This window comes from Furipterus horrens, unplaced genomic scaffold (assembly GCF_987537825.1).
Source record: "Furipterus horrens unplaced genomic scaffold, mFurHor1.1.pri manual_scaffold_4, whole genome shotgun sequence".
Taxonomy (NCBI): Eukaryota; Metazoa; Chordata; class Mammalia; order Chiroptera; family Furipteridae; genus Furipterus; species Furipterus horrens.
The window spans coordinates 178805995-178825058 of record NW_028327174.1 but is presented as its reverse complement, the minus strand read 5'-3'; the positions used below and the strand labels follow the sequence as shown (position 1 = coordinate 178825058).

The following is a 19064-nucleotide window of genomic DNA, read 5'->3' as shown; positions in this document are numbered from 1 at the left end:
TTCTAGTTACTCAGGTATTTTATTCTTTATGTTTTATGCTTGAAAAAGGTCTTTCTTAACCCAAGATTACATAAATATTGTCCTGCAGTTTCTTCGTGTAGTTTAAAGCTTTCTTTTAAAAATTTTAGCCCTGGCTGGCATGGCTCAGTGGTTTGAGTGCTCTCCTGTGAACCAAAGGGTCACTGGTTCGATTCCCAGTCGGGACACATGCCTGGGTTGCAGGTCAGGTCCCCAGTTGGGGGTGTGCAAGAGGCGACTACACATTGATGTTTCTCTTCCAGTCCTTCTCCCTCCCTTCCCCCTCTCTAAAAATAAATAAATAAATAATTAAAAACCTTAAAAAAAAAGATCATATTATGAATATCTTTCTACAATTTGCATTGACATCGTTTGTATTTTCCCTTCAGAGACTTTTTAAATCTGCTCAGTCGCTATAACAAATGATTATAGACTGGGTAGCTGAAACAGCAGAAATATTTCTCACAGATCTGGAGGCGTTCCGTCTGAGATCAGGGTGCCAGTAGTTGGGTTCTGGTGAAGGCGGTCTTCCTGGCTAACAGATGGCCACTTTCTTGCTGGGTCCCCACTGGCAGCACAGAGAAAGGAACCAAGCTCCCTTCTGTCTCTCTTATAAGAGCACTGATCCCAGCTGGAGAGCACCAGGGCCAGGACCTAATTACCTCCCAATGAGCGGATTTCCAAATACCATCACACTACGTATCAGGGTTTTAATAGATGAATTTTGAGGAACACAAATATCTAGTTCATAACAGAGACCTAGAAAGACTTTTGTCAGTATATTTAAACCTTTTCCTTTTTAATGTACCCGTATCATTCCCTTGTGTAATTATCCTACACACTTGTTTCCTGTTGTTGCCAGACAATTTTCTTGCCTGATGTTTGTCCTTCCTTCTTCCTGTCCTTTCCTTCCTGCCCCTCCTCTTTCTCTCTCTCTTTCTTATTATTACAAACAAAGCTGCCCTGAACATTCCTTGTCCATCTTTGGTAGCTTGTTGTTTGCATTACTACAGGCTAGGTTCCTACGTGAATTTCTACGTGAAAGGGGATGTACATACATTTTTATAGATACTGCAAAGGTTACACCAATTTATATGAAAGTGTCCATATATCGAACTGGACCACTTCCTCTTGAAGTAAATTGAATTGACCTTATGTTAAATATGGAGATAAGTTTTGGAGAAAAAAGATCTCTATATCTCCTTTCCCATTATTGAGTCTCTCCTGCTGGGAAAATGTTATTTTTCTCTATTTAGTAAAGAGTTTTTAAATGTTTTTTTTTAATAGTATATGTGCATATTCTGCATATTTCTTAACTGTATTTCTATGTAGTTGTTTTCCCCCCATTTTGTTTAGTAGCTTTTATCCCATTAATTAATTTGGTGGTTAGAAGAAAACGATTAGTGTATATTATATATAATATTATTTTTACATATTAATCTGTAAGTGCCCACATTCTGAAAGTCTGTTACCTTGTTTTTCTTTTTAAAATATTTTTTGGTTTTATTGTATTGTGAGGCATTGAAACATCTGAACAAATCAATATCTGGGCGATGAGGCAGCTGCTTTCTCCTTCACTTCTTTGGATTACTAGAGCAACTGGTCAGTAGATTTTAAAAAAAGAAAGAAAGAAAAAAAAAAGACAACCTTTTGCATTACTTAAGTCTTTCCAAGGCATGTGCTGGTACAACACATACTTCTCCTGTCAGATTTAACTATAGTCTAGTGTCCATACATCATGCACAATACCCGGGTAGCAGCCATGCACTAAGCCCACTCCCACCAAGGCCCTGCTCATTTGTGCATATTTGGAGCATCTGGAAGAGTGTGAATAGTATCAGGAAGAGGAGGGAGGAAGAAAGCGCATGAGTACCTGGCTGGGAGGAAGTCAGCTAAAGTTGTGTAGGGCAAACCTGAACATGTCATTGCTGCAAACCCAAGCATTAATGTTCTTTAATAGGACATGATGGGGTCTTCATCGGCCTTAAGCTGGCCCACAACCGTGCTGATGATGCAGCTCTCTGGCGTGGGCTGATGGTTCTATGCCGTGATGCTGTGCTGCATTTTCTGGAATGGAAAGCTAGACAACTTCTCCGCAAGGACAGCTTTCCCCTGGAATTGCTGTCCTTCCCATGTAAGACATGACATGTCAATGTAAATTGCACCTAGTTGGGTTCTGTCATTGTCAAAAAGCTGGTAGTAATGTTGAATGAAGCTGGATCCAGTCTGCTCCCAAATTGGCTTGTCTCCCATTCTGGAATGTCACCTGGCCTCGTTGAGACCTGAGGGGCTGGCACAATGGTGGCAGCAGCGGTGGCAACCCAGTGCGGTCTCTGTTATCTCTTCTAATGTTTTTCCAGCTGATTTTCTTGGTTTCCCAATCTGTGCAAAGATATTATTGCATATTGATTGAGACCATGGGTTCTGGAACCACTCTGCCTGGGTTCAAGTTTTGCTATCCACTTAAAAGCTTGTTAACTTTGGGTACAAGTTAATTTTACCTTAGTCCCTTAAAAGGGACTTAATAATAGTACTTCTCATAGGCTTCTTATGTGCATCGATGAGATGCTTAAAACAGTGCCTGGCACATAAAAAGTACTTATCTTAGCAAACATTTACAAATGAATTGATCTCTGCTCATTATGTGATCAGGCTCTTTGATACTCTCAATTTCATAGTTGAAGAATTGAGGCCCATAGAGGTCAAATGACTTGACTATGGTCTGTGAGGGATAACAAAGATAAATCAGACTGCTGAATCCACTCATAAGGGATTTATAAGTTCCTCAAGGGCCATGAATAAAGCCCTGGAAGGCATCATGGGAAAAACATGGGCTTTGACATTTGTCCTGTGTTTGAACCTCCTTGCAACTTGGTAGCTGCTTCTGCTTCTTCTTTTTTTTTTTGTTTAAATGTATACGTCCCATTGTTATTTGAGAGTTGCTATTTTGGTCAGAAGAAATAGATGTGAGTCTAGTACAGAACTTAGATATGTAGTCGGTAGCTATAAAGAGATACAGTCTAAAGTAGAAAGTGACCACTTCCTCCCCTATTCATGTTCCGATGTGAAAGCTGAACGGAAAGGGATCAGTGGGAGAAGCCTCAGAAGAGTGGGTGCAGCGCCCTGCAAGGAGATGGACTATTAAGTCCAGCAAGGATAAAATGTCCCCACTTGTCCCCCCCCAGCCCGCCCCTGCTCTCCTGCAGTCTTTCGTCTTTGCAGAGAGAAAAAACCTAAAGCTAGTGCACCACTTCCTGTAGCTGAGACCGAACACAGGGTTGGACAAAAGTAGGTTTACAGTTGTTCTTTGCCGCTTTCATTATTTCCACATTCTTGTAGTCTTCTTGTTGTACTCAAGCACACTTTGGCACGAACATACTTTTAGCACCCCTACCCCCCGTATGATGCTTCTTGATGGTTCTATAGAATCTTTTACTTTTATCACAGAATGGAAAGAAAAGAAGATAAAGACATTGATCTCTCTACTGGGAATATAACCAAATCTTCTACTATTCTCCTGGCAGTATACCTATATGGATTTTTTGATATTTCTGTACGCACAATAGCATTAAACCCTTCAAGCCACACAGCTGGAAGAAGGAAAGAAAGAGGGGGAGAGAGAGAGAGAGAGAGAGAGAGAGAGAGAGAAGGAAGGAAAGAAGGAAGGAAGAAAAGAGGAGATGAGAGGAGAGGAAGGGAGAAAGAAAGACAGGAAGGAAGGAAGAAAAGTGACAAATGAATGCCCTTGGGGAGAAGTTCCATGTAAAGGGTTTCAGCACTTGGGGAAGAAAAAAAAGATTATTTGTGGCTGGAGGAGATCAGGCTTGGTTTTTGGAACAGGTCCCTGTTGAGCTGATCCTTGATGGCTGTGTGAGAAGAAATGGGTCTGGAAAGATGGTTGGAACTGGATTGTGAAGAATCTTGGTGAAGAATTCGGACTTTGTTCTGCAGTCCTTGGGGAATCATTGAACAGTTCTACAGAGGAGGAGCGCTGGGTTCAGGCCATGCTGCGGAGCACGGATGGATGCTCATGAAGAACATGCCATCATTTGCCAGGGTCCCGTGTCTGACAGAGGGCTTTCTAGCTGTTGTCTCGTTTCATGTTCACAACACCTCTGTAAGTGAGATAGTTTTTATTTTTCTATTTTGCAGAGAGCCGAAGTAGGCTCTGAGAGATTAAATGATTTCTTTACACAAATGCACCTGATTAGTGAACATTGGTGTTACCACATCACTTCAGTGCCAGGGACTGGCCCTGTGCCTGCTTCTCTGGGAGTTTTCTCCCAACCTTCAGGTTCTTGGCTCGCCCAGGAAAAACTTCCAAGAGTGAGCTGGAGTGAGAACAAAGCAAGTTTTATTCAGATAGAGAAAAAGGAAGAGGCCAGGACTGCTGTGAAACAAACGAAAAGTATGTGTCCAGGTGAATGGGGGCCAACCCGGGAGTGAGTTGTGCTCATGGTAGGAAGGTTCTTGAGACTTGATGTGTTTCCAAGCCTGGGAGCTGTTTCTAAGCTTTGTGGCACCAAATTCTGACTCCACCTCTGGTTGGGAGGGGGCCTTGTTGTTCATTACTTCTTGTACTATGGGCAGGGGTTTCTGTGATGATAAACTCTTTCCCTTTGCCCTTTGATCATACATGGGGCTCTGGTGAGAGAATGTCAGGCTCCTATGTCCTCTCTCCATTTGTTGCCATTTCCCCTGAACTTCTTTCTATTCTATCTCATTGGGACCAAAACAGCTTGTTATAGAAGTCAGAAGCCTGTTGGGAGCCTGTTGCAATCAGCTGGCCTGGATAGAGATGCTGAGGGTTTAGCTTGGGCTTGGTGATGAAGAAGGACATGACAATGGGAAGGGGAGGAGAGAAGAGAGACCATGGAGGTGGAATGGCTAGAACTTGGGAAGTGAGAGGTCAGAACTTACTGGTCTTTAGGACCCAGGTGCCTGAAGAGTGGCAATGCCATTCATGGAGGGGGCTGACTTGGGAAACGTGGGCCATTGTACATGCTCATCTCCTGATGCTCAGGCTGGCATTCTGCTTCCCACACTCCTGTGACCTGTCAGCTTAATTTCAGAAGCGGCACTAAAATATGATTGTCATTGTCCTTCCATTTGTTCATCCTAGTCCTATTTCAAGTTTATTACTTGGTGCCTTTGTCCTTTATTGCCTTCCCTGATGGCTCCATCCTAAACATGGTAACAAGCATCATCTGTTGGGTTGGCAAAAAATGTCCATTTAGTTTTTTCTGTAAAATAAGACACATTTTTCATTTTTACCAATAACTTTATTGATTTGGATATTTTGAGTACATCAGCTATCTCCCACATGGTATAATGTTGATTGTTCTCAATTAATATCTCAATTTGATCACAATCAACTTCAGCTGGTCTACCCGACTGTGGAGCATCATCGTCCAACCAGAAATCTCCAGCACGAAACTTCGCAAACCACTTTTGACATGTTTGATCAGTCACAGCACCGTCTTCAAACATTGCGTAAATCTTTTTTTGTGTTTCAGTTGCATTTTTACCTCTCTTGAAATAATAAAGCATAATATGCCAAAATGTCACTAATTTTCTTCCATCTTCAATATTAAAATGGCTACACAAAAATTCTCTAATTTTGATAAGTTTTTTTTTTTTTTTTAATATGGAATGCTTCACGAATTTGCGTGTCATCCTTGCGCAGGGGCCATGCTAATCTTCTCTGTATCGTTCCAATTTTAGTATATGTGCTGCCGAAGCGAGCACATGATAAGTTTTTTTTTTAATGCATGCAGATATGACAGCTGTCACAATACAATCTAACAAAATTGTTTTGAATGAAGTTAAGGACAATTAAGTGCTACTAGAGCCATCTTATAGAAAAAATCAAATGACCTTTTTGGCCAACCTGATAGTTGAGGCACTGTTTGTGTTTCCAAGCGGACTTGCAAGGGATAGACAAGAATTTCAGTAATCACTGTGCCTTAGAATAAGGGCTCTGAAGGTGGGGTTGTTTCAATCCATCTCACCAATGCCAGTCAGTGAACATCGCTGGAGTGTAGGCCTGAGCCAGCAACATCATGATTACTATGGAATTCTGGAAAAAGGCAGTCAGCAATAGTGTAGACATAACCCTCCAACTGTCCCACCCCCATGATTTGGCTGGAAGTGGAGAACTTCTTCCCTCAGACTACCAGTGGAAACTTTTATGGTCTGGCCAGGTGGCTCAGTTGGTTGGAGCTTTGTCCCGTACACCAAAAGTTGTGGGTTTGATTCCCAGTCAGGGCACATACTTAGGTTGTGGGTTTGAGCCCTGGTCTGGGAACCATTGATGTTTCTCTCTCTTTCTCTCCCCACCTCCTCTCAAATCAATAAACATATTCTTGGGTGAGGATTTAAAAAGAAAACTTTGTGGTTTTAGGTTTGCTTTCCTAACACCAGTTATCTTAAACCAGATCAATAACATGAACTAAATTTTAGGTTGTATTGGACACCACAGGCCACTGTGCAGCAATTGGTTAAATCCTTTAAGAAGAACTTTTAAAATGCTAAGAACATTGTGCTGAATGGCTACATGACTTCATGTAGCTGGATTTTAGATAAACTAGTCTGATCATTGAATGAAGGATCTGACCCCAGCTCCCACAGCCCAAGGTGGGAGTGCTAGACTGCATTATTGTCCAAGGTATTTTCTGTCCCTCCCTGAAGAGACCTATATTTCCCTAATGCTTGACTTCAAGGTTGGCCATATGTCTTTTGATACCCTCTTTCTTGTAGAAAATCACATAACTCTGCCCTGTTGCGCTTAAGAGTTATTATGTGACTTGCCCTGGCTAGTGACATGCACATAGACATGATATGTATGATTTTTGAGCTGTTGCTTTGAGAGCCAGCTTGTGATTCACTATTTGTGTCTTTCCCCTCTGCCACAAAACCAGCCACGTTCAGGGAAGACGCAGTTCCTCCTACCTGGGTCCTAGGGTGTAGGTGACATGGACGGGAGACAATCGATCCCTAATGGACAGGTAATATGAGCAAGAATGAAACCTCAGTTTTTATAAACCCCTGGGACTTTGGGGTCATTGCTGTAGCCTGTCCTGATGTATACAGTATATAATGATAGGGAACCAGATGCCTTATGCATTTGAGAAATTTCCCAGATTCTTGGAGCATATTGCTAGATCCTCTCTTTTTCCCTGAAGGCTTAGAAATCAACTGGCTACTTTCCCTTTCTATTGAATCTTCACTTTCCCCTTCCTCTGCTCTGTGGAGGAGTACATTTCTCTGCCTCAGTACTTTGGCCAGTGTATGGTGAGTGGACTTGATCTATGTCTGCATATTTGGATCCTTTGTAGCTGTCATCCACCAAGAGCATGCCCAGGTGGCCGTTCTGCAACTTGACCGGGAATGAGAGGTATGTGCCATGTCCTGAGTGAGACCTGCGGTCTGGAGCTGAACCCAGCTGAGCTATAGCTATCCACAGACCAGTGAGCAAGAAATGCATGTTGTTATTATAAGCAATGAAGACCTGGGGCTCTTATCACTCCAGCTGTAGCTGATCAATGTAGGCAGGGACCATGCGTCCTCTGAACTGAATCCTTTCTGAACTGAATCCGTCTCCTCTGCTCATCGTCAGCAGAACCGCATTCTCATGCTATCTTTTTAAAACAAAGGATTTCTGAGATGGTAATGATTTTATTAATCCCAGTAGGGAAATTGCTTGGGATTAAAGGTCCTCTTTATATCAGCACGAGGTTCTTTAGTTTCTATCCCGATAGATAATGAAATCGAAGGAAAATCATCATGCTTGCTTTATAAACATAGCTTCAAGAAAGTCCCTCTCCCTCCCCTCTGCTACCGGGAACACACAAGCCTCTTTTGTACAGAAATTCTGGACCTAGCCCTGCAAGCACACCAGGCTCCTTAGCAAGATCCTGGAAAATTAAAGCAGGAAGCCAAAGGCCTGGTGCTTTTCAGGGCCTCTCTGTCATATCTGGGTGTCAGGGTGTGCCCTCAGTCAGTTTGTTCAGTCAATAAATATCAGGGACGTTACGCTCATGTGACAAGTAGTGCTAGGTGCTGGGTATCCATGGTGATCAAGCCAGATAAGCTCATGTTCCATAGGGGAGGGGGAGGCCGGACAAGCCCAGGGCTAGGAAGGGATCTAACAAGCTACTGTTACAGATAAAATTGCTGAGAGGGCGATGATATTTATGTTAGCTCCATTAACATTGAAAATTTATTTTCTATAAGTCAGTACCTTTAAATCAAAAGGTGCAAATATGTATTTAATAAAATGTTTTTATCTCTAGTCCTTCAGCCACCTAGTTCCCCTCCTCAGAGGCAAATTTAGCCTATGTATGTACAAGTACATTTATGTGTATTTCCCTTTTTTTTGTACACAAATGATAGCATGCCGTACATACTTTTTATGTCTTCTTTAACTGATGATATAACCTAAAGCTTCTTCCATATCCATCTATAGAGTTTAACTTTTTCTTTTCTTTTAGTGAGAATACCCTCTTAGCAAATTTCAGTTACACCATACAGTGTTTTCAACTATAGTCATCATGTTAGATCCTCAGAGCTTGCTTACAACTGAAAGTTGGTGGCTTTTGACCACCTTCTCCCTATTTCGTCACCTCTCAGCCCCTGGCAACCACCCTCTATTTCCATGAGTTTGACTTTTTAAAAAAGATTGAACATAATAACTGATAACATGCAATATTTGTTTGTTTGTTTGTTTTTGTGTGTGTGTGTGCCTTATTTCACTTTGCAGAATGCCCTCTAGTTTCATTCATGTGGTCACAAATGGTGGGATTTTCTTATTTTTTTAAAGCTGAATAATATTTCATTGCATATAGTATACACTGTATAGCCTTTTTATTCACTCACCAGGCAATGCACATTTCGCTTCTTTCCATGTCTTGGCTATTGTAAATAATGCTGCATTAAACATAGGCATATTCTTCAAGATAATGATTTTGTTTCCTTTGGGTATATATGCAGAAGTGGGATTATATAGTAGTTCTATTTTTAATGCCTTGAGGAACCTCCATATTGTTTTCCATAGTGGCTGTACCAGCTTATGTTCCAACCAAGAGTGGACAAGCATTCGTTTTCTCCACATCCTTGCTAGTGTGTGTTACATCCTGTCTCTTTGATTAGAGACATTTTAATGGGTGTGAAGTGATATTTCATTGTGGTTTTGATTTGCATGTTCCTGGTGATTAGTGATGTTGAGCACTTTTTCATGTACCTGTTGGCCATTTTTATATCTTCTTTAAAATTCTATTCAGGTCCTTTAACCATTTTTAAATAATTGGGTTATTTGTTTTGTTATTTTTTATTTTTGCTTTTGAGTGGTATGAGTTCCTTATATATTTTGGATATTAACCGCTTGTCTAATATGTGGTTTACAGATACTTTATCCTGTTCCATAGGTTGTCTTTTCATTTTGTTGATGCCTTCCTTTGCTGTGCAGAATCTTTCTACTTCAATGTAGCTCCACTGGCTTAGTTTTGCTTTTGTAAACAGTGTGTTTGGTGTAGAAACCCCCAAAATCACTTCCAAGGAGCTTACCCCCTTTGTTTTCTTCTAGGAGTTTGATGGCTTCGGGTCTTACCCTCAGGTCTTTAATCCATTTTGAATTGGTTTTTGTGGGTGGTGTAAGATAGGGGTAGTTTCATTCTTTTGCATATAGCTATCCAGTTTTCTCAATACCATTTATTGAAGAAACTATCCTTTCCATTGTATATTTCAGATTCCTTGGTCATAAATTAATTGACCATATATGCAAGGGTTTATTGCTGGGTTATCTATTTTGTTCCATTTGTTTATATGTTTTTATTATTATTTTTTAATTCTCACCCAAGGATATATTTATTGATTTTAGAGGGAGAGAAAGATTGATGTGAGAGAGAAACATCTATCAGTTGCCTCCAGCATGTGCCCTGACCAAGGATCAAACCCACAACTCAGGTATGTGCCCTCACTGGGGATCGAACCCACAACCTTTTGGTATACATGATGACGCTCCAACCAACTGAGCCACTGAGCCAACATGGTTTATATGTTTTTATGCTGGCACCATTACTGTGGCTTTGTAATACACAGTCGGTCCTTTGTATCTATGGGTTTTGCATGTGATTTCAACCAATCATGGATCAAATATATATATTTTTTTAATTCCAGGAAGTTGATCCTTAATAGTTATTTACATAGCATTTACATTGTATTAGGTATTATAAGTAATCTGGAGATGATTTAAATTATGTGGAAAGATGTGGGTAAGTTATATGCAAATACTATACCATTTTATATAAGGGATTTTGGCATCTCAGCACTTAATATGCGCCTTGCATTTTCCAGGCTGCAGGCCTTAACTTGACTGTATTTTGTTGTGGGTAGGGAGAACAAGCCAGAAGCCACCTGCATGACTCTGTTCGCAAGGCCAGCTTAACAGAAGTGTGAGCTCTACCCAATTTCAGTCCTTGGTTCCAGTAGTAGTGATGTGGAACTGGCAAATCCAGGGAGATGTTCAGCTGTTATAGGACAGGAACCGGCTTGAAGAGGGTCTGCCTTACACCAGCCTGTAGTGTGTGGGTTCTTGACTTCATGTAGGAAAGATTTCACAGCACAAGTCCAGGTGATTTTGACAGTATGCTTATTAAGGCTGAGACAGTGAAACAGAGGAAGGACTTAGAGTAAAAGTATCAATAGGAGAGAGCCTCGGCGGTGTACTTCCTTGGCTTCCTAGAGAAGTTATAGGAAAGGAGTGAGCCAAGGTGGGGCTGCTCTCAGCTCACTGGGATGTAAAAGTCACAGAGACAGAAGTGAGCCACGGCAGGGCTGCTGTCAGCTCACTGAAAAGTCAGAGAAAAGGGGGGCCTTGGAGACAGGATTGGGTTGTAAGCCTGGGATGAGCTGCCTCTGCCCACTGCTCCCCTGGTTGCAAGTCTTGTGGGGACCCTCAGAGTCTAGGAGGAAGTAAAAAGTTCATGCCCAAGAAGGAACATGGGCATGCTTTAGAGTGAGCCTGCCCTGGGTTTTTGGCTTGGCGGTTTTTATTTTTCTTCTACAGGCAAGAATCTTAGGGGTTTCAGTAGAATATTTATCACCTTTCCAGGTGCATTTTTTATATGCTGATGCATTAAAATGAGCGTAAGGGAAGAGAAGATCTTGTGATTCACTAACTAGCTATCTGTAAGTTCTTCAAATTGTTTGACCTTGTTTAATTATCTTGTCTCAATTTCAGCACTCCACTTGCCCAGGGATTTTCTTAGGTTCTAACTATCCTTCCTCACTACCATGTGATTTATTCACTCCATTGACCTGAGCAGAACCCAGAGAGAAGCCAGGGCTGTTTGCAGTATTCCAGAAGCCACAAACCAGCAAGCTGGGGTGGGTGCTATAGAAACTTCTCCTTGCTCATCTCTCTCTTTAGTTTGTTCAGATCTCTTACTACTGCTGGGTTGGTCTGTCTCCTCTCTGGGGTCCCACAGTATAACCTGCTTCTGTTGCTGAAATGAGACTTGTCTCTCTGCTTCCTTGAGTAGACTATGTCATCATACATTAAGTCCTCACTTAACATCGTTAATAGGTTTTTTACCTTTAAGAGAAACAACATATAACAAAGCCAGTTTTACCATAGACCGATTGATACAAATAAGAGTTAGGTTCTTACAGCACCTCATCAATGTTAGAATTAAACAACATCATTTGAGGACCTGCTATGCTGTAGAGAGGTTTGGTATTTCACACAACTCTAGTGGGCAGGGAAGGCTCACTGTTGCAATGAACAAGTCCAAAAACCATTAGTGGCTTCACACAGAGGTTAATGTATAACTCACAACACAGTCCATGGGAGGGACCTCTGTTCCATGCAGTCATTCAAGGACACAAGCTCCTGCCATCTGGTGACTCCATCCTCCTCTAGATCCACCAAGGCTATTTGTTCAGCTGATGCATATAGAAAGAGAAAGTTGAGAGGCGTATCTGCTGTCTGCCACCTTGGCTCAAAAGTCATGCCTGTCACTTTGCTCACATTTTACTGCCAAGCCCTAGTCACATGACCTCGCCTGGAAGAAGATGGGCTAGGGAATACGGTCTTTCTATGTGCCCAGGAAGGAGAGGATATGAATATGAGATCACCAGAGACTGCACCACAGCAGCCTCGTAGGGTACCTGGGTAGTCCTTCCTTCAAGATAATTTACAAGCTACGCTGTTTTCCCCCCAATGTGTGTAAACTGTATGCTTCTGAAGTAAGAAGTTTTTCCTTCTGTTCTATAGATACCATTTAGTTTTGCATTGACTGGCGTCATACTGGCTTTCTCCTTTTAATTCTCTTTGTTTTGGTGTGAATCTGTTTTCCCTCAGATCATTAGGCCTGCTTAGTCCTAAGATATTGCTTGACTTTGTACACATAGGTGTATTTTAATGACATTTTTACTATGCATTATTTTGCTCTGTAACACATTTAATCTTCACAGTAACCCTTCGCGATCAGTATTATCATTGTCTCCATTTTCGAGGTTAGGAATCCGAGATGTGGACAGTGCAGTAACTTCCCACCAACTGAGTGGCCGAGCTAGGATTCAGACCAGTATGTGCCCGACCTCAGGCCTGCATTCTGAGTCATTGTGTCACTCAACACTTCTTTCTGGAGCTGACTAGGGGCAACTGTCTCTTCCACCTCCATCTCTGCATACGTCAGACATTTCCTTCCCTCCTAAAGTCTGAGGCTCTAGCGTTCTCATGCATGGGGAGACCCTTTTTCTCGCTGGTTCCCAGGATAGTAAAAAATAAAATGGGAAAACAATCAGGATTAAATTCGTCGTCGGCAGCCGTCCGTCTCGAGAGACGATGGTGTAGCTTCTTAAGAGCTGAAGCTACAGAGCCTGGGCAGGGTGATATGGAGGGTCTGCTGTTGCCCATGCAGCAGACCCCCCCTCTCTTCGCAGCTGAAGGATCCAAGGGAAAGACGGAGTCAATACAGCTTGGCTTCAGGTGCGCCGCAGGAGTTGCCGGTATTGACTACAACGTCAAACCGCCTTAGGGACTCCGGCTCCGGATTTTCTGTCGGGGTTTACTCCCTTAGCCTTTCCCCTGAAGAGGTATGCCGCAAGGCAGCGGAGGTTTTTTGGAGTCAGAGTTTTCCTTCAGGATTAAATTAATATGCAATTTTAAGTATACTGGCGTTAGATTAGAGAAATAAGAATGGAAGATCTCAACAAAGACATTTCAGGGAACCGTAAATAGTCCTTTATGGGAGGTTTGGGATGCGCAGAAAAGACAAAGTTCTCAGAAATTACATCAAGTATTTATAATACATTTACATTGGGGCTTACTTTTTGTGCATCAAGTCTTGCTTTTTTTCACGTCAAGTCTTACTTTTTTGCTTCTGACTTAAGAATCCATGTCTGTAGCTGCTGAATTGACTTAATGAACTTATTTGCTGGTGATTTACTGGTACGTTGTAAACCTAACTAAGCATCTGTAGGTGTGGTTGGGTATACAGTATACCAAGGTTTCATTACTCACAGAAATGAGAAAAAAATCCAAGAGATCATACACAGATACAACCAAAGAATGGTATCCTAGAGAAAATCTTTAGGTCTCTAGGAGCTACCTAGCCTAGAACTGGAATTTCTGGTTTGCTGTGTTCTAATTTCTACCCCTGGATTTTTAAAGGCCCTTTACCATTCTCTGCCTCCTCTTTCTTTAGGTTTGACTTGCACTGATCTGGGCCTGTGGTCCAGGATGGTTTGTTCTTGGGACCAGACCTGACCGGAAGTTGGCCTCATGAGCACATCGGCCTCTCCAGCTGCCATGCTGCTGCGGAAGCTCAGGCGGCTCTCCTGGAGCAGCACTGCTGTCCAGCTCTTTATCCTCACGGTGGTGACATTTGGCCTGCTGGCCCCCCTGGCCTGTCACCGGCTTCTACACTCTTACTTCTACCTTCGCCATTGGCATCTGAACCAAATGAGCCAAGAATACCTGCAACAAAGCTTGAAGGAGGGGGAAGCTGCCCTTCACTACTTTGAGGAGCTGCCCTCCGCCAACGGCTCAGTGCCCATCGTTTGGCAGGCCACCCCACGGCCCTGGCTGGTCATCACCATCGTCACCGTGGACAGGCAACCTGGCTTCCACTACGTCTTGCAGGTGGTATCCCAGTTCCACCGGCTTCTCCAACAGTGCGGCCCCCAGTGCGAGGGGCACCAGCTCTTCCTGTGCAATGTGGAGCGCAGTGTGAGCCATTTCGATGCTAAGCTGCTGTCCAAGTACGTCCCCGTAGCCAACCGCTACGAGGGCACTGAGGATGACTACGGCGACGACCCTTCCACCAACTCGTTTGAGAAAGAGAAGCAGGACTATGTCTATTGCCTGGAGTCGTCCCTGCAGACCTACAACCCAGATTATGTCCTGATGGTGGAAGACGACGCCATTCCAGAGGAGCAGATCTTCCCAGTCCTGGAGCACCTCCTGCGGGCTCGCCTCTCAGAGCCACACCTCAGAGATGCCCTGTATCTGAAGCTCTATCATCCCGAGAGGCTGCAGCACTACATCAACCCGGAGCCCATGCGGATCCTGGAGTGGGTTGGCGTGGGCATGTTGCTGGGGCCCTTGCTAACCTGGATATACATGCGCTTTGCCAGCCGTCCCGGGTTTAGCTGGCCTGTCATGCTGTTCTTCTCCCTGTACAGCATGGGTCTGGTGGAACTGGTGGGCCGGCACTATTTCCTGGAACTGCGGCGGCTCAGCCCTTCCCTGTACAGCGTGGTCCCCGCCTCACAGTGTTGCACCCCAGCCATGCTCTTCCCTGCCCCGGCGGCCCGCCGGACCCTCACCTACCTGTCCCAGGTGTACTGCCACCAGGGCTTTGGCAAGGACATGGCGCTGTACTCACTGTTGAAGGCCAAAGGGGAGCGGGCCTATGTGGTAGAACCCAACCTTGTAAAACACATCGGGCTCTTCTCCAGCCTTCGGTACAACTTCCACCCCAGTCTGCTCTAGCAGGCCAGGGAATGCGGAATATGTCTCTGAAATGGGCTGCTGCCTGGCGATTCAAATACTGAGCTCTGTGTGTCGACATGGTTGCTTGTAGATAATTTGTTTAATGTTGCTGGGGATATAGGCAGTGGGACAGCAGAGGGAAACACCAGTCAAGAACCTTGGCGGGAGCAGCAGTTGGCCACAGATCCCGGCCCCTCCCCCTCCACACAGCCACACTGCCTCAGGCAGTCTGATCCCCCCCAACGAGGGGGCATTTAAATACCAGTTATATTCTCCAGTTGTGTTCAGCTGTGCTTCGTGATAGAGATTGTGACAGCCAAGAATGTGACTGCTTAAGGATTTTAAGGGTAGAATTTGGTAAGAGGTGAAATCCTTTTGAATCAATTTCTTCCTCATTGGACATGAGAATGGATGTGTTTAGAATATATATGTGTAAAGAGGCAGGACTGTGTTGATCGGTTGTACTTGTTTCCCTGAGCTGGTGTAATGAAAGCTAATAAAAGCCGTGCAGCACCTGGCAGCTTGGTGGCAGGTGACCTGGCTTCTGTTACCTGCCTTTCTCTTTTCTGCATTGTAGTGCACGGATGAGCAGTATTGTTAGTGAGAACTTTAAGGCTTAGCAAAATTTGAAAGCACCTTATGGATCGTCAAAGTCAGATTGCTTATGTTTACTTGTGATTTAATCATATTCTGATTATTTGAAAATTGGACGTTGCAGAATGATATAGAATGGGTGAGCTCTTTACCAACTGTATATCCCTTTTCTTAATTTTGCTGGCTAATTGTTCACCCTCATTTCTTTTTCTTCTAGGTAGCATGATGTTATAGAAGAAAAAAACATGGACTGTGAAGTCAGAAGACCTGAATTTTTATCTCAGATCTCTCTCATGTCCTAGTGGTGTGAACTTAGGCAAGTCATAACCACTCTGGGTCTCAGTTACTTCACCTGTAAAAAGGGGGCAGTGGGACCGACCTTTGAAAGTTGCCTTGGGGTTTAAATGACAGAATGTATGCAAAACACCTAGTAAGTGCTTAGCCCAGAGACGATACTTGGCAAATTTTGGTTCTTTTCTCTCCTGTGATAAATATATAAAACTCATGTATTTTAGATAAAGATATTAATGATATTGTTTAGAGTATGAGATAGAACACAGCTGACACCCATGAAGCAGTCGTTCCAGACCAACCACTGCTAGAATATACACTAACTTGTCATTGTGACTTCTGAAGGGTATGCAGCTCCGACCAAGCCAAAAATAACTTTTAATTCAAACTGGAAGGGATCTGAGACTCCTCTTGAGCTTATTCCGAGTCTATGATCTGAAAATTACTTTACCTGAGTGTTACAAATGAATGACCATTGATGATACTTACACAGCCAGTGGACAAGTCCCTTTATAAGGATGATGATTGTATGATGAGTTCAAGCCCCTGTCCTTTTGTTTCCAAGCAAAGTCTTCCACTTGCTTTTACATTTCCACAGTGAGCTTCCATGTGGGGATCCACACAAGAGCACAGAGGGCACATACAGGAGTCGGGCGGTGTGGAGGGGTTTAGCACCGCACTTGACAGATGAGCAAACTGAGACCCAGAGGTGTTAGACAGCTTCTCCAGGTTCACACAGCTGAACAGGACTGAAACAGCTCTTCTGACTTCCAGCTTTTTTCTTAACCACATTCATTTTATAAATATCGATGTAGTCAGATTCTCTTTTGTAAAATCTGATTGTAACCTGGACTGAATAATATTTCTGTAAACTCATTATGAGAAATTCATTGTCCTGTGGGTCTGGGGGAACAAACAGGTGTCTGTGTGTTGTGTTGTTATAGTGACCTGCTACGTATCTCCCGGGAATGCCCGAAGTGATCAGAGCTACTAGATGACTTATTAAGATGTTCAGATTCTACACCTTCATTCCTCCTCTCCCAGCAACTGGTGCACTCCCATGTTGGAGAATAGAACCACCCTCAACCTAGACCTTACTAGTATTTCTTGCATTAATGATTAGATCTCCTCATGAAAAGCTTTTTTGGCCAGTATCAAAGGAGCCACATCTAAGGAGTCATTGTTGGTTTACTGTTCTGCTCTTTCTAATTCAGCTGTCTACTGCATGCAGACATCCCCTCCCTGACTCCTTCATTCTGGATAGCTGAGGCCATCTTTACCTTGTCTAATTTTTCTACCTACATACCAAGATGTCTTCCCTCATTGATCTTAACTAGAGACTGCCATTCTTGGACACTTTCTGCAGCTCAATGCTGCACTTTTATCTCTACCCACATCTCAATATTCCTCCCTTTTGTCCCTCATTCCTAGAGTCCAGTTTTTGTATGTTGTCCTTGATTAGGACAGCTGACAGCTTCACACCAAAGCTGAAGTTTCTTGTTTAATCCTAAACAAAGGGATTAGAGGAGAATTCAAGTCCCCTTCCTATACCCAGGGACATAGGTTACCAGGTACGTGAAGGTCTCTCACAGTCCTGCTCATCTTTCAAAGTTTAAATTATAGTCAGGCCTAAAAAGCTCTCATTTGTGACTGATTGTATTTGCATTGACATATCACTTAAAATAAAAGCACCCATTCCAAGAGGTATCCCTAGAAGACTTTTGTTACTCTCTTTTATTCATTTCTATGGGATGGATTTTTGGATGTGGCAAATAGTATCAAACACACATACACACACACACACACACACACACAATTGTGGAGCCCCAAAGTACCATTCAAAAATATGGGTTCACTTAAAAACTGATAACTGAATTGCTTAAATAGGAACATTTGAATCATACATTTTTTTATTACTGTATTTGTTTAAAGAAAAAATGGTGAGAATACTACAGTGTAACTGGAAAATACAAGTAGGATTTATAAAATGATAGGATTAGTCTTATTTCCCTTGGATACACTTCTCATATGGGAGAATTTATTTAATTGGTAACAATTTGGGTGGAGAGGCATTGTCATTGGAGTTGATCACTGTGGGATTTCTAGATACACAAGATTCATTGTGAGTTGCAGTAACACATCCTATTAAATTGGGTAACTTTAAGTCTCACGAACGATTTGGATATTTTTATCCCTACTGCAATGAATTTGCTGAGAAAAGCTCATTAACTGGCACTGTTTTCAGGTTGGATTTTATTTGGAAAACCTTTGGGGCTCTGTCAAAGACAGCTGGAAATCGAATAGTGCTAATGGCAAAAACAGTACTTAATTTATATTAGAGCTGTGGCTGGATAACCCCAATACTTGGATCATTCACAACTGAGTCATCGTACTGTGCTGAATGGGAATTTTTGGTTTAGAATGGAACAAATTATCTTGACCTTTTCCCTAATGACTTGCATAGAAATATAGATTAATGAACTGATTTTTAAAAAGCATCTATATTCACTATTTGGGGGTAAGAACAGATGAAAATCCAAAGGCAAATGATGAATTTATCAAAAATAAACAAGGAACAGGAGGCCTAAGAATGTGGGAATGGGATATATTTCCTATGTCAGAGAGATGGGAAGAGAGGACAATGATGCGTGAAGCAGAGTCTCACATTTGTCACCTGTTCTTATGTGTCCCAAACTCCCTTGTATAATAAATCTTTTATGTGTGCTTGGCTGTCATGACATCCTTTTAGGACTAGTCTGCAGAGAACGCAAAGGAACTAAACAATGGATAGTCAACGTTCTGGATAAATAATTCATTCCCTTGCTAGGACCAGACTTCATATTGCATTTAGAATAAAACTCAAACCCCTACATTACATCCCAGGCCAGATGTGATCTGGCCCCTACAAACTCTCAGACTTGATGTCTTATCATTCCTGACATTGGTCCCCAAGCTCTAGCCACATTTTCTTTCAGTTCCTTGCACTTGCTTCACTACTTACTGCAAGGTCTTTCTCTGAACTCAGTTTTAAACTGCCCCCCCAGACTCCATTTATCAGAAGCAGTCTCCCCGCTTTCCTACCCCCAAGCCCATTTATCGCATTGCCCAGTTTGATTCCCTTCAAAGCTCGTCATTACCTGAAATTCTCTTGTTTATTATTTTG

At 42.7% G+C, this 19064-nt stretch overlaps 1 protein-coding gene, 1 non-coding gene and 1 pseudogene across 5 annotated transcripts in view; 1 reads left to right on the top strand and 2 right to left on the bottom strand.

Annotated features, from left to right (window-relative positions):
* Positions 1-18625, top strand: part of PGAP4 (post-GPI attachment to proteins GalNAc transferase 4) — an 81200-nt gene extending 62575 nt beyond the window's left edge. For 2 of the 4 annotated variants that reach the window (XM_090274513.1, XM_090274512.1), the window contains exons 2-3: positions 9896-9981; positions 13728-18625. In XM_090274513.1, coding sequence (XP_090130639.1) covers positions 13805-15016 — 1212 coding nt within the window. In that variant the 5' untranslated portion in view covers positions 9896-9981; positions 13728-13804 and the 3' untranslated portion in view covers positions 15017-18625. Of the gene's footprint in view, positions 1-2045; positions 2153-9895; positions 9982-13727 lie in introns of those variants that run through there. The other 2 variants (XM_090274514.1, XM_090274515.1) reach the window with 2 other exon arrangements.
* On the bottom strand, positions 1907-2271 carry LOC150013473 (nuclear transport factor 2 pseudogene; annotated as a pseudogene).
* Positions 5660-5766, bottom strand: LOC150013472 (U6 spliceosomal RNA). The gene has a single exon (XR_016510857.1). It is a non-coding gene; the product is annotated as a U6 spliceosomal RNA (small nuclear RNA).
* Positions 18626-19064: the final 439 nt, after the last annotated feature.